This window comes from Dermacentor silvarum, chromosome 6 (assembly GCF_013339745.2).
Source record: "Dermacentor silvarum isolate Dsil-2018 chromosome 6, BIME_Dsil_1.4, whole genome shotgun sequence".
Classification (NCBI taxonomy): Eukaryota; Metazoa; Arthropoda; class Arachnida; order Ixodida; family Ixodidae; genus Dermacentor; species Dermacentor silvarum.
This window is the reverse complement of record NC_051159.1, coordinates 82,388,441-82,402,224: the sequence shown is the minus strand read 5'-3', so window position 1 is coordinate 82,402,224 and position 13,784 is coordinate 82,388,441. Positions and strand designations below refer to the sequence as shown.

The 13,784-nt window shown below is 45.9% G+C and overlaps 1 protein-coding gene across 1 annotated transcript in view; it reads left to right on the top strand.

Moving 5' to 3' along the window:
- Positions 1 to 5,306: 5,306 nt before the first annotated feature.
- The window catches only part of LOC119455672 (cytochrome P450 3A24-like), a 28,810-nt gene continuing 20,332 nt past the window's right edge, over positions 5,307 to 13,784 (top strand). Inside the window, exons 1-4 of the mRNA XM_037717092.2 lie at positions 5,307 to 5,714; positions 8,147 to 8,243; positions 13,298 to 13,350; positions 13,459 to 13,555. Of these exons, the coding sequence (XP_037573020.1) occupies positions 5,650 to 5,714; positions 8,147 to 8,243; positions 13,298 to 13,350; positions 13,459 to 13,555 (312 nt within the window). The 5' untranslated portion in view covers positions 5,307 to 5,649. The remainder of the gene's footprint in view (positions 5,715 to 8,146; positions 8,244 to 13,297; positions 13,351 to 13,458; positions 13,556 to 13,784) is intronic.

Here is a 13,784-nt window from a genome sequence, read left to right as displayed (position 1 = left end):
GTCCACGTAGAAAGCTATTTGGAGCTAACCAAGAGCACGACCATCGATTCATAGCCGCATGCTTGACTACCAGGATTTTTGAAGCTCTCCAATTATTCGCTTTTGTGGCTCTTTTTTAGCGTAAGTAAACACACGTATATTGCCGTTCGTGTGCTTAGTTCTCCTGATAGCACCGCTCATATTCAACGCTCCAGACTTGTTTAATATGTACCTTTTTGTGACGACACTCGTTAGAATCACCTTTATGTATCAAGACGCTTCTTTTTTTCACCAAATAAAAAAAAAAAAACGACCCACTTCATCAAATAATAGTGAGATGGACTAAGCGGCCAAGTCAATGAAGAACTGAGCCACAGTTAGTGTCAGTGACAAGGATTATAGGCTGAGTCTAGTTCGTGAGGCATCGCCCTCAAGACATCGCTCGCCTACAAACCACCGTCTACGCGACTGCCTCTATCTCAATTGGCTGGTAGCTATGGTATAAATCACACTAAAAAAAAGGACAGCAATCGTTCTGTCCTTTCGTTACCTTGTCACCACGTTTTTTCTCGCTTTACAGCTATACGATGCAGGATGATACATGCATGCATTTGCCGCAGAAAAAAAATCACTAGTGATTACGGTACACTCTAACGCAAAACTTGAGCGCAGCTGTACGTGTTTTCAATTCGCGATATATTAGCTGGCACGGACAATGTCTCGTGCGGCACGTTGCAAACAGAGGGAAGTGTGACGCGACTGCCTGGCTAATCGGAGAATCACGATGGGCAGCGCGTGTGTGACGCGTGGGCGCGATTCATCGCAGACGCCGCAGACAGACCTCCGCTCATGCAGCGCTTTGTTTCCATATATGCTATCGTTGGACGCGCTCGCCCCATGCCATCGGTGAACAGAAGACGGCGCGCTCCTCTGGCGCCATTTCGTAGCGGTCGTCGCTAGTCTTACGTGGCAGTACGCTTTTCTTCTCAGGCTGTGCTACGCGTTCGTGTTCATCTTTCGCTGCAATGCTCATTCGGTTGGTTACGCCGAGGGACAACGCCGAAGCTCGCCGCAGAAACAGGTGCCAAAGAGCTGCGCTATAAAAAAAAAATCGGCAGGGACACTTAAGGGTGCTTACGAGTGAGAATGGGAAAACATTATACCGTTTGTAGACCTCGGAACGTCATGAACGCGCTCATTTTATACACTCATGATGTGCCGCCGCCTCCTCCCCATTGTCTGTGCCTTCACGTACCCAATGACGCACGCACTAGGCCACACCTTTAGTCAGCCCCATGGCGGCGACGGGACGTGTGCAGTCACGCACGCACTAGGCACACATTTTGTACGCCAGAACCGTGGAGCCACCGCGGCTTCGGGGAAGCGTGCTCGTCTTGCACCCCGGAGGCCGGGGATCGATTCCCCACCCAGACCGAAACGTACCCAATTTTCTTTTCAAAGCCATTATAATTTCCTTTGTTTGCAGGAACCTCCCTGAGAAATGTGACGTCAATCAGAGCATATTTTGACGTGTTTTTACTCTCTGCGCCGTCGGCCATTTTTGGTGCCATCTTTCGGCCACGCCGACTACGACGGATTTTCGCGTAATGGGGGAATATAATGCTTTCGCATTAAAAAATGCAGTGACGACTCGGTACATTCTGATGGAATGCCATACTATTCACCCAGCCAGGACCTCAGGGAGAGTCCACATTAAGCGCTGGGTTTCAAAGCTGATCGGAGCATTGACATATCAGCGGTCAAGATAAGCAAAAGACGTTTACAGTAGCGCTGAAAAAAAGCAGGGAAGATGTGGAGCCGGGGTGATTAAATATTTACAATATAGAGATAGAAGTTTAATGAAGACAAGGAATATAATAAGGTTGAGATATGCGAAATGCTTGACACCAATAGACGTAGTAAAGCCTGATCAGCTCATGCCGTCTAGGTTACTATTTGTGGCCACCCCGTTTCGTATAGAATTCCATTAGAAATCATCATCAGCGTTTGTCGCTCCCGTCCTAGGAGGGTGCCCAACTTCAACATTTATATACGCGTATAGTAACACTTAGGGGACCCTCAGCTATTCCCGTCTCCGTTGTAAGGTATGCGACCCGGGTAGTTGGTGTTGAAACATGGCGTTTAACAGCGCGAACTTGTCTATGTGTGTCTCTCTCGCCGTCTTTTGTCTAAGTTCGCGCTGTTAATGTCTGTTGTAAGACGCAGGATAGCCGCGAATGCGCCCGTGCGCATGGGATACCAGTGTTCTTCCCGCCCTTATGGCCTGTATAGTACTAACTTCTTGCATATCATTGTCCTACACAAATGCTCACTATGCGCGCATGTGTTCCGCTTTGGCTCACCAAGGACTCTTCCTTCTTCAGGTGTTCTCAGCGACGCTGTTCATACTGCTCAAGATGACGAGCAACACCTCAGGCGTCTACATGTGGCTGGGCTACGTGAGCTTCACCTACTCCCTAGTGGGCATCTACCTGGCGGTGCACAGCCTATTTAGCTCGATCGACAGCACCACCACGGTCTTTGTGAGCAGCTGCTGCTTTAGTATCTAACTGTTATAAGTCTGTGCTGCGGGGCTGACGGTTCATTACTTGCCCTCCCCGATGAAGAATACTTTCACTCTTCCTGTGCGCAAGCAGGGTGAACGTATGCTACGTCTAATATATCACGAGAGCTTCCTACGATGAAGTATGGGTTCAGTGGTCACTTCGAAAAAAAAAATTTCAACAGTTTTAATTCAAGCACACGTGCTAAAACTGTATTGTTCAGTGCAGCTCTTGAAACTCCCACTTCATGTTCCGACCGCTTGTACGCTTGCGAACTCTAACTGGGATCTGCAGAATTATAGTCTGGAAAGCAGATTATGGCTTTAATAGTACCTTTTCTTGTGCGTTTCAAGCATAGTCGATTAAAATACAGCTCGCAAGTGGTATTTCTCTAGACACTGGCCTCTTTCACTAGTCTTTGTGTTACCTATATTTATCTGATGACATCTCCCGTCCTTTTCTCCACTGTTATTTCTTTTATGTACAGGAAATCTCTCAACAGCCGTTTCAATATATCCACTACCGCGTTCTCAATATGACAAATAAACTTCTCTTGCGGGTGGTGTTGAGGGATGCGGCCCGCATCTCCTCTTTTGAACGATGCAAAAAAAAAAAAAAAAAAAGGGACGTACTACAGAAAGGCTGCACAAACCGGTGCTGTAGACTTCAAGAGAGGCTCCGCAAATGGTTGATGAAAACGCGACGATATCAGTTATGTGTGCACTCGTGGAACGTTATGAGGTTGTGTACGCGCGCGGAACGTCATGTGTCTATGGGGACCTCATAGTGACTGTGCATTTCTGTGCGTGGCAATGTTTATTCTTTATTTGTCTCTCTTTTCCTCTCATTTTTTAAGGCCAGGTTTTGTGGGGCGTTCCCTATGTGTATGCACGTAGTCTGCAGTGACTCCAGGGAATGTGCCTAACATCATCTGTTTGTTCTGTACATATATTGCACCGGGTAGGGCGCTGTACAAGCGTCTACCCGTCCACCTGTTTCACAGCATAGAGCCACACATCATCATCATCATCATCATCATCATCATCATCATCATCATCATCATCATCATCATCATCATCATCATCATCATCATCATCATCATCATCGTCATCATCATCATCATCATCACCGTCATCATCATCATCATCATCATCATCATCATCATCATCATCATCATCATCGCTCTTTCGCGCTATTTCGAAGACAACCAACACCAATTCGCCCGACTTTCAGGTCTAATACCACGCATACTTGAATTATTGCCAATGTCCTTGTACTGCGCAGTAAGCAATGACTGGGACGCTCACAATTCCTTAATATCCAATACAGAGAGTAGCATCAGACACATATGCATTATTTTGCACCAAACTAATTGCGTTATAAAATGAATGCGCAATCTAACCCAGACTACGCATTGTCTTCCTTAGTCGGTGCTGTACTACGGCTCCGGCTCCGTCTTCTTCCTGTCCGGAGGTGTCGGTGTCCTCTCCAAGGGCTACGATGGCTTCCTGAGCATTGTCATCGGCGTACGTGTCTCTCTCGCTTCAGTCTTCGCGCCTTTATATTGCCTCTCCTGGTAAAATATAGATGCTCCGTGGAAGTTATAGAACATGGAAGGACTCTGGTTATAGCGTGTGTTGTCTAGTCAGAGACAGAACACATGCACACGGCAATGTTCGGACGGCTGTTATTAGCATTTACTGATTGACTATCGTGTTTGGCTAACGTTATGACATTGAAAACACGATTTATTATCATTTACGCGCAAGTATGTTGCTCCGATGACTGTAATGTTATGTGATGGTCAATCAAGAAACATTCTTACTTTTAACTTTATATAAATTCATATAACTTATCATTCTGAAGCTCGAAATAATGCGAAGAACCCGGCAAACGTATCTTTCGTTTATTACGCGTTATTTAGCGGCATTAGCGCCGAATACTGCCCTTGCAAAGATAAGATAGCCACATATTGACCTGGTTGGCACTCCACTTGCGTTATCAAAAGATCTGCTCGTCGTCTTTGCAAATAATTAGACCTGAAAATGATCGAAAACACTTATTGCAAATAATTAGACCCGAAAGTGATCTAAAAAGCTTATCAGTGTTTTTACCAGCCTGGGGATAACATTGGCTGATCTTTCAACACTGGGTGTAATATTCATATAGCTTCTTTCTGATGATTTTTCTCAATCATCCCGTCGCGTTGTGCGCAAGTATAGTGTAACTTATTGCAAGAGAAATAAGTTAATATTTTCACTGTCCGTGTTGTAAGTTTGACATTTCCTTTCTTCCGCAGAGCTTTTCCGTGGTTCTGGGGGCACTTATGTCCGTCTTCACCATGTGTGGATCCAAAATGTAAATTTCGGCGGTCGCCATATAAGCAAACACGTTCATTGACATTTACTATCATACGTGTTGTACATTCCGCAAAAAAAGAGAGAAAGATCTCACGAATAAACTCACACTTACGATTCGTACTGAACAGAACCGAATGCTTTCAATTACGAGTACATCAGTGTGTGTTTTCTTGTTACCTCAGCTCAAAAGGTCCTACCGGATTACGAAAGAGACTACGCGTCACGTGATCTGACAAAAAAAAAAAAACGAAAAACGTGGTTGCGCTGCACGAGAGTTAAACAGGATGCCCCTCTTCCACCACGCCATTGAATGCTCCTTTCCGTCAAGGACGTACGTTCGCTTGTCGTGCGTCTAAGTGGCCTCTCCTTTCATGCAACCAGTTTCGACTGCAGCTACCCTACGGGGCAGGCAGCGCGTAGTGTTCGTGAGAGTACGATGGCTTGCGGCAAGCTTATAGCTCCTGCGGACTTTCACGTACTCCAATATTATCTATAGCACTTTGTTCCCTTCGAGTGCTTATCCACACCTCCCCCGAACAGGCCCACGTGCCAAGAACCTCGACACAGGAGAGATTTGTACCGAAGAAGGGCGAAGTGTTGTCTCCACCGAGCTGTGTTTCGAGCAAACCTTCCGCATTGGCGCTTTGCTCCTCGATTGCGCGCACATGTGAACTCATCGCGCGCGAGCTGCGAACCGTGCATAACATTCAGACGCAACAGCGCTGAACACACACAAAAAAAAAAGGATGGCGCTGATGAACATTCCTGAATGGCTGCTCCTGGCTGTGACTGCCTGCGTTTTGTTTTATCTGTAAGTAATCTTGTTCGTCTCATTTTCATTGCACGTTTCTTTCGCCTTGTTTCATTCGGCTGCATACACGGCTACGCCTATATTTAGGTCTGTGTCATTTTCAGCCTGGAAAGAAGCATTTTGTCTCGTGTTAGAAAGTTACAGGCGTGTGCGCCTAAAGTACAGCGTTAGAGTGCAGTTTGCTTGCTCGCTTCTTATATCATGGCGCATACCCACTACGAGGGATTGGCCAAGAAGCCAGTTCAGAATAGAATGCCCCCGGACATTAGCCAAGCTTGCGTTTTTTTAAAGGCGAAATCCTTATATGTCTGATGCTGAGGTCTCCGTTTCAAGGCCGTTTCAAAACCGCGTCGTCGACACGAAACGGTCCTCTTAGGATAAGAGGCAATAATGCGCACAAAACCGTGATTAAGGGTGGAAGAATGATTAAGCAAGTGAACTCAAGGAATAATGGGCATACAGAGAGGTGAATGAGGTGAATTAAGAGTGAATTGATGGTGAATTAAAGGGGTGTAGTTGGGTGATAGGAGTCAAACGAAAGGTAATGATGAAGATAGAGTGAGTTAAGATAAGAGTAAATGAGAGCGAATTGAGAGTGAATGAAAGTGAATCAAGTGGTGATAAGGTGAATCAAAAGGGATGAAAATTGGAAATTTGGAGTAATAGAGCAAACCAAGTGTGATGGAAATAAAACCGAGGTGATAGAGTGAATTAAGGTGAACCAAGTATTAATAGGGTGAATCAAAGGTGAATCAAAAGGGAATCAAGTGTGAATTATGAGTGAATGAAGGGGTTATGGAGTCGGGGGAGTGGGGTGACTTGCAAAAAATGTATATGTGAGATTTGAGGGTCCAAGTGAGAGTGACTAAGCAAAGAAAGTGCTGGTTCACGGTTCGAGTTTGGTGAATCATAGGAACGATGACTTGCAAAAAATCACGACTTCCAAAAATTACTGTAATTTTTAAACCACAATTTACAGTACTGTAACTTGTGGTTTCAGAGTGACGATGACTCAGCAGAAAGAAAGTGCTTAGTCACGGCCCGAGTTTGGTGAAATAAGGATGACTTGCAAAAATGACTCTAAGATGTGTAAAAAATGAGAATAAATAAAATAAAGAAAATGTCGAAAGAAATTTCACAAAGCGTAAAAAGTGATCGTCGTGTTATTGAGTGAGCGGCACTCCGGCTTTCGCCTCACAAAAGTGGATGACTACAGAGATGCTGGCGATCTTATCGTGCCCTGCACATACAAATTAGAGAAGGTATCCATGAGACCTCGAGACCTTATTAGATTACGGTTAGCACTGCGACGCCTTCAGGATATATGTAGCGGCTGCATTTTTATACATGTTTAATAATGACGATGACTACTACTACGACGACGATGATAATGATGATCCTTAAATATGGCACATACCTACAATGGACGATGGGTCATTAATTGTGTAGTTGTAGGAAACGCGCAGGTGATAATAACCATATCAATGAAGTCAAGAACTATAAAAGGTAAAACTGGACAGAAAGGAATAGTGTATAATTCAGCAGTCAGAGAAGACGAGTGGACAGTTGCATTTTATTGGGATAAAAGATTCATTGAACGACTCAGATAAGAATGATTTGGAAGAAATGTAATACGGATCGCAAGCGTTTTGCTTCTTCGAGGAAGTCATACTGAGCATCAAACGCATCCTTGTGGCTAAAACACCTATAGCCGAGAACCAACGGTAAAACATACTCTACCTTTGGGCTTCGGCGACAGAAAGACGTACACATGGCCATTAAACTTGGTTTGAATTTAAGTGTTTGGTCTTACGAGGCACAAGCACTTAAGTTTGAACGAAATCTAATCACAATGTGTACGTCTTTAGAGATTTTATTTCGGCAAAGCACTAAGTGAAAGTAAGATAACACGTATCAAAAATATTGTTAGCTTCGAAGTGCAAAACCTTCAAGCCTGTCCTTTTGGCTGTTTTTCACGCGCTCAAGCAACACTTCCAGTGAAACATTTCTGAAAACTAACATGCCATCGACAAAACGCCGAAGTTCCCTTTGGCCTTTGCAACACTATCAGAAATATGAGAGTTCTAACTCCCTTTGTGAAAGTGTCTCTTTGTGGAGTCCTGACCCATATTTAACTGTTCTTTTGAAAGTTTTGGCACTTCCCAACGAATTAACGTGCGTGATAAAAACCAGAGCGTATGCATACCGTAGGCTAGTATGTTCACTCTTCTAATGCTTTCAGAATATTCTCCTTATTTTTAGGCCAAAGGAAGCGATAGGCACAGTCTGGGAATTGGTTTTGTGCTTTGGTTATGAAAAATGTTTACATATTTTTCTTTTATCGTTGGCGCTTCCTTCTGTAGGTGTAGTATTTAATGACGTCTTTCACGTCGTACGAATGATCATCTTCAGTGTCCTGAATAATTTGACAGGTATGCAGCAAGGAACAAAAACTACTGGAAAAACCAAAATGTGGTTCACGAAAAGTTCTCCTGGTTGTTTGGACCAGCGACCAGCCTTCTGTACAAGGTAGGCCGTATGCGTCATTTATAAACAATTATCAGCGCATCAGAGTAAGTAGGTGAGCTTAAACTGCTCATTTTGATTTGTTTCCGGTGTAGCATACCTTCTTTACAGAATCCCGATCATGACGACATGAACCTGACACCATTTTGCTCCGTCGGTCTCGAGGCTACCATCTTGGAATTTACATTGAATGCCGCTCTAGTTTTTCAGCAGCGCAATGTAAAAAAAAAAAAAAAAAAAGACACACATGAAACAAGCGTTGACTCGCAACTGATCTTCTAAAGCGGAAACTTAAATACGCGTCAACTTATGCTTAAAATTTCCTAAACTAGAGAAAATTTAGATCTTCATATTGTTGCTGAATAGGACATCGTCCTATTCAGCAACAATGGGGACGAATTACAGCAAATGACTGAGGACCTTAACCGAGAAAGTGTAAGAGTAGGGTTGAAGATTATTATACAGTAAGACAAAGATAATGTTAATGTTGCCTGGCAAGGAACAATAATTCAGGATCGCCAGTCAGCCTCTAGAGTCTGTAAAGGAGTACGTTTATCTAGGTCAATTACTCACAGGGGACCCTGATCATGAGAAAGAAATTTACAGAAGAATAAAATTGCGTTAGAGCGCATACGGCAGGCATTGCCAAATTCTGACTGGGAGCATACCACTGTCGTTGAAAAGAAAAGTGTACAATCATTGCATTCTACCGGTGCTAACATATGGGGCGGAAACTTGGAGGTTAACAAAGAAGCTAGAGAACAAGTTAAGGACCGCACAAAGAGCGATGGAAAGAAAAACGTTAGGACTAACGTTAAGAGACAGGAAGAGAGTGGTGTGGATCAGAGAACAAACGGGGATAGCCGAAATTCTAGTTGACATTAAGCGGAAAAAATGGAGCTGGGCAGGCCATGTAATGCGTAGGATGGATAACCGGTGGAGCACTAGAGTTACAGAATGGATACCAAGAGAAGGGAAGCGCAGTCGAGGAAGGCAGAAAACTAGGTGAGGTGATGAAGTTAGGAAATTCGCAGGCAAAAGTTAGAATCAGCTAGCGCAAGACAGTGGTAAGTAGACTGTGGAGATTTATACCCTGCGGTGGACATAAATATAGGCTGATGATGAAGATGTACACAAACTATAAAGAAGGAGCCTTCGTTCCCAGTAGATTACACCACGTTACAGGTAATCTTTCGGGTTAATGATAAAAGCACAAGCATACACAAACACTTATAATTAAAAAAAAGAGTATTGGGACAATAAAGAGCGACGCCGTTGAGGCGGAAGAGGAAACAACTTCATTTTGTTAATTTGACTTTGTGAGGGGTGGCTACCAGGCAGTGCGTTACAGCCACCTCCTCGGCTCTTTTGATGGCCCGAAGTTGGAGTGAACGCTTGGGTTCATGAGTAGCGCTTCCCACGCTTCAGGCGAGGGAGCGGCCAGGAGATCTGGCTGGGGGGGTTCTTCCCTGCAGTCCCAGAGAATATGATTTGAAGAGGCTATGGACCCACATAATGAGCAGTGTGGGTCTGTCAAGTCAGGTAAAAGTGTGTATATATTTGTGGGTTGGGAAAGGAATGCGTGTGGAGTAGGCGCCGTTGAGCGGTTGAGGACGACTAAGACAAAATTTTGACACTTCGAGTCCTTGAACGTGCATCTAAATTTCGAGTACACACTGGTTTCTGTAATACAATGACCATACGAGAACTAAACTTTTATTTCTGACAAACTGATTGATATATGTGCAATGTTTTTCATGTTTCTCTCATGTGGGATTTTTAAACATATATATTTCCTCTCTAAAGGGCCTGCAGTTAGCCGGCTAGACGGCAGAAGACCTGCCATTACTTTATTGCTTTCTTTTACTGTGTTCATAAAAGCCCTTTCAAAGTCTAGTTATATATTTCGCCAAAGAATATATTATGTATTTATGGAGTGAGTAAACACTTAGCATTATCTACAGTGCATCACTACAGTTTGGGTTCTTCGACGGAGTCATTTGTGAAATGCCAAACGATGTCGAATTTTGCGCTTAGCTTTCGCTGATTAGTAGTCTCTTCTCTTATTTGCTTTTCTTTACTTCACTTGCGATGCATTAAAACTTTTATTCGTACAATGAAAGACACGATGCAATGTTATGTTAACGAAGTTCAAGACAGCAGAATATTTGCCATGTGAAAGGACGCGCCCCTGAAGAGCTTTCATTCCGCGATAAATGGAAACAAATTATGCGTGACTCTGGTATCGCAAACACCACAGACCAGCGGAGCTGGGGAAAGCCCACTAAAGTAGTGGAAAACCACGCACTTAGTCTAACTTTTGCTGGGCTTCCCCCATCATCCGCTGGTGTCTGGCGTTTGCGATAGCAGAGCCACGCATATTTTTTTTACATGCCAGTGCAGATTGAGAATGCTAAGATTAGCAATCTCTCTTCTAACAAAGCCACAGTACAGATATCCAGTATGAGAAACCAAGTATGTATTTTATTTTCCAATTCTCCTAATCTTCACCCTCACTCATACTTTCTACTTTCATTCATTCACTCATCCTGTTACTTTCATCTTCATCCGTCTCTTCTATGCAGTCTTCTTCAGATTCTTCACATGCCCTCTATATGCTCCACATATATTCTTTCGGAAGCGACGAGTGTTCAGGGGTGGTATTCTGTAAGAGTCCACCTAGTGGACTGTTCACTTCGGCTGTCGCGATTGGCTTTAGCGGCACGCGCGAGAAGGAGACTGGCTGGCTCCTTCACGTGCGTGCCGCTAAAGCCAATCGCGACAGCCGAAGTGAACAGTCCACTAGGTGGACTATTACAGAATACCACCCCAGTTCTCTGGTCGAAACTTGCCGAGCCGCCGCCACAGGCATCGGCTGCAGTCACGGACACCAGGCGCGTTCGACGCGAACATGGGGGAAACGCGGTCGGCGCGTCGGCATCAGCTCTACGCTTAGATATAGATAGATATAGATAAGTGGTTCTTGAGGGAAAGGGAAAGGTTGGCGCTATCTTCTGCAGCCCTTGAGGGAGCACGGCTCAGCGCCAAAATGCTTCCCACTACCACCTGCCTCACTCCTCCTCTCCACCTCACATCCTCTATGCTGCGCGATGATGATAAGTGGTTCTTGAGGGAAAGGGAAAGGTTGGCGCTATCTTCTGCAGCCCTTGAGGGAGCACGGCTCAGCGCCAACGGGGAGGGGTAAGTGGGAGCGAAAGAAGGGATAGAGTGGAGTCGCCATGGCTGGGCGAAGCAAAACCGGCAGGCATAGGCGGCACGTATCAGGCCGACGGCAGAAATCTGCTTTGGAGTGTCCATATAATTGCTATCGCAATAAAAGGTGCGGCCTGCCGCGTCGGGCGCGTTGCAATGGGAGCGAACGTGACAGCCGTAGTTGCATTGTCGGCCGCTTGGCTGGGCCGAACGGCGCTAGTCATCGGCGATGGAACGCATCGGCTAGCACGCGCGACGCCGTTCCAAGCGCGTTCCTGACGCATTTGCTATGCCGATGCCAGACAACAGCCCCCGACGTATGGCGCCGGGGCGGACCACACAGTCTTCGATGCAAGCGGCAGGCCGCACCTTTTATTGCGATAGCAATTATATGGACACTTAAACCGGATTTCTGCCGTCGCCGTCGCCGTGAGGTTCCCTACAGATAAAATCTTTGCCGCGCGCCGTATGCCCGAGCGGAAGCGTGCGGGGACGCGCGCTATCACGGAGAGCGAACGCAATCAATCTCCCACGCTCAAGCCAGGAAGCGGGAAGCCAGCGCCGGAGGGAGCGGGGGGGGGGGGGGGGGCGCACTTTTACTCTGCCAACAACCGCGCTCGTCGCTCGCCCGCACCGTCTCTTATCTCCTCGCGGCTCTGACCTTTATGCGCCGTGCATTCGCCGCTCAGTTTTCGTTGAAGCGATAGCCCGCACGTATACCTTCGCCCTCTGCGGCGTATGCGCTTGCTGCCAGCGTTTTGACAGTCGTTGTCTGCAGTCATTCAGTGTGATCTATTCATGTTTGTTTGTGCGTGCTCACACCGCGCTTGTTCATTCAGTTAGTAATAGTCGGGCCACATTTTACAACGCACGCTACACATGCAATGCTGCCCGGATCGGCAGTGCAGCGCTACAGGTGTGTCCCTTCGCACGCGCTGCCCACGGGAAGCGCTTCTCATCAACACCACCGTTTCACACGCGCCTTCTCGTGGTCATCGAGTCTCTCTTCATGTCGGTCTACTTACGGCGCAGCACACCTGTTTACTTAATCAGCTCATGTTTACTACAATTCATGGCCGCTGGTACCCCAGGAAGCTCCTCGGAGAGTAGGTCGACGGCCAGGTGGAGGCCTGCCACCTCCGCTGCAGTCGAGCTGGCGTGTCTGGGCAGTCGACACTGCCTGCTCTTCTGCAGGGCTGGTGCCGTGCAGGCCGCCGTGGCAGAGCCGGTGTCCGGTACCACCGAACCGTCGACGTACACCAGGAGGTGGTCTCCGAGGGTCTCGTCCAGGAGGCAGGCGGCCGTCTGCTGCAGGGCGCAAGCGGGCGAGCGCCTCTTCGAAATCCCGGGCAGCTCCGTGGCGATGGGGACAGATGCTATTTTTATACTCTGCTTTCACTCTCTCTCAGCTCTCTCTCCCCCAGCTGGACAAAGCTGCGGACGACGGAATGATCATTATAGCGACTAGGAGGTTCTGACAGCTCCGCTGTAAAAACTTCCCAGTCAGAATAGGAAAACCAAAAGAATGCGCTCGAGATATTCCAAGTTTATCATGTTCAGTTGAAACTTCGTCGTACCATGGATCTATATTTGTTGAGAAAACACCAAATGAGAAATTTATTTGACATCCATAAGGCAAACATGCCTCGTTATACCCACGTTTGAACTGCAACGTTTGTTCCGTATTTGTGCGTTATGAGCAGCAATAAAAGAAGGTACGTATGGCGCAAAGCATATAATGCGTTACCAGATTTTTTTTATATCGCACACGAAAAAATAAACAGAAAGTGGGTCCGCGAAAAGACGAGATAAATTTTTTAATTGCATTACTTTATTTTGACCAGCCTGTGCACACTTTGGACCAAGAACGCTACCTGAAGATGGGAAGGATATTTGGGTACGTAGCGTTCGTTACTTGCCGTAGACATGCATGAACCATGGAAAATGATTCTAACTTTAAGATATGCACGGTTCGTTTTGTTTAACACGTATCCTAACACTGCAGGTATTTCGAGGGGGGCAAGCCCGCATTGGCAGTTGGTGAGCCAGATATGGTGAAGCTTGTACTCGTGAAGGATTTTCCAATCCTCTGTAACAGACGGGTACGTAAAGACATAAGCTTGCATGTGTCTCGACTTGGTTCTTACTGTTTTCTTTTTGCATAAAAAGCCCGGAACAGGTTATTGAATTTGGCAGAAGGTTGGAAACAGTCAGCATTAGTTGCACACCGTGCATATAGAGAGAGCAGAATAGGTACACAAGGTGTAGCAGGCATAACATACCAAGCAATTGCGTGTAGAACAAGATAAGCAAAATAAATAAAATTGCGTA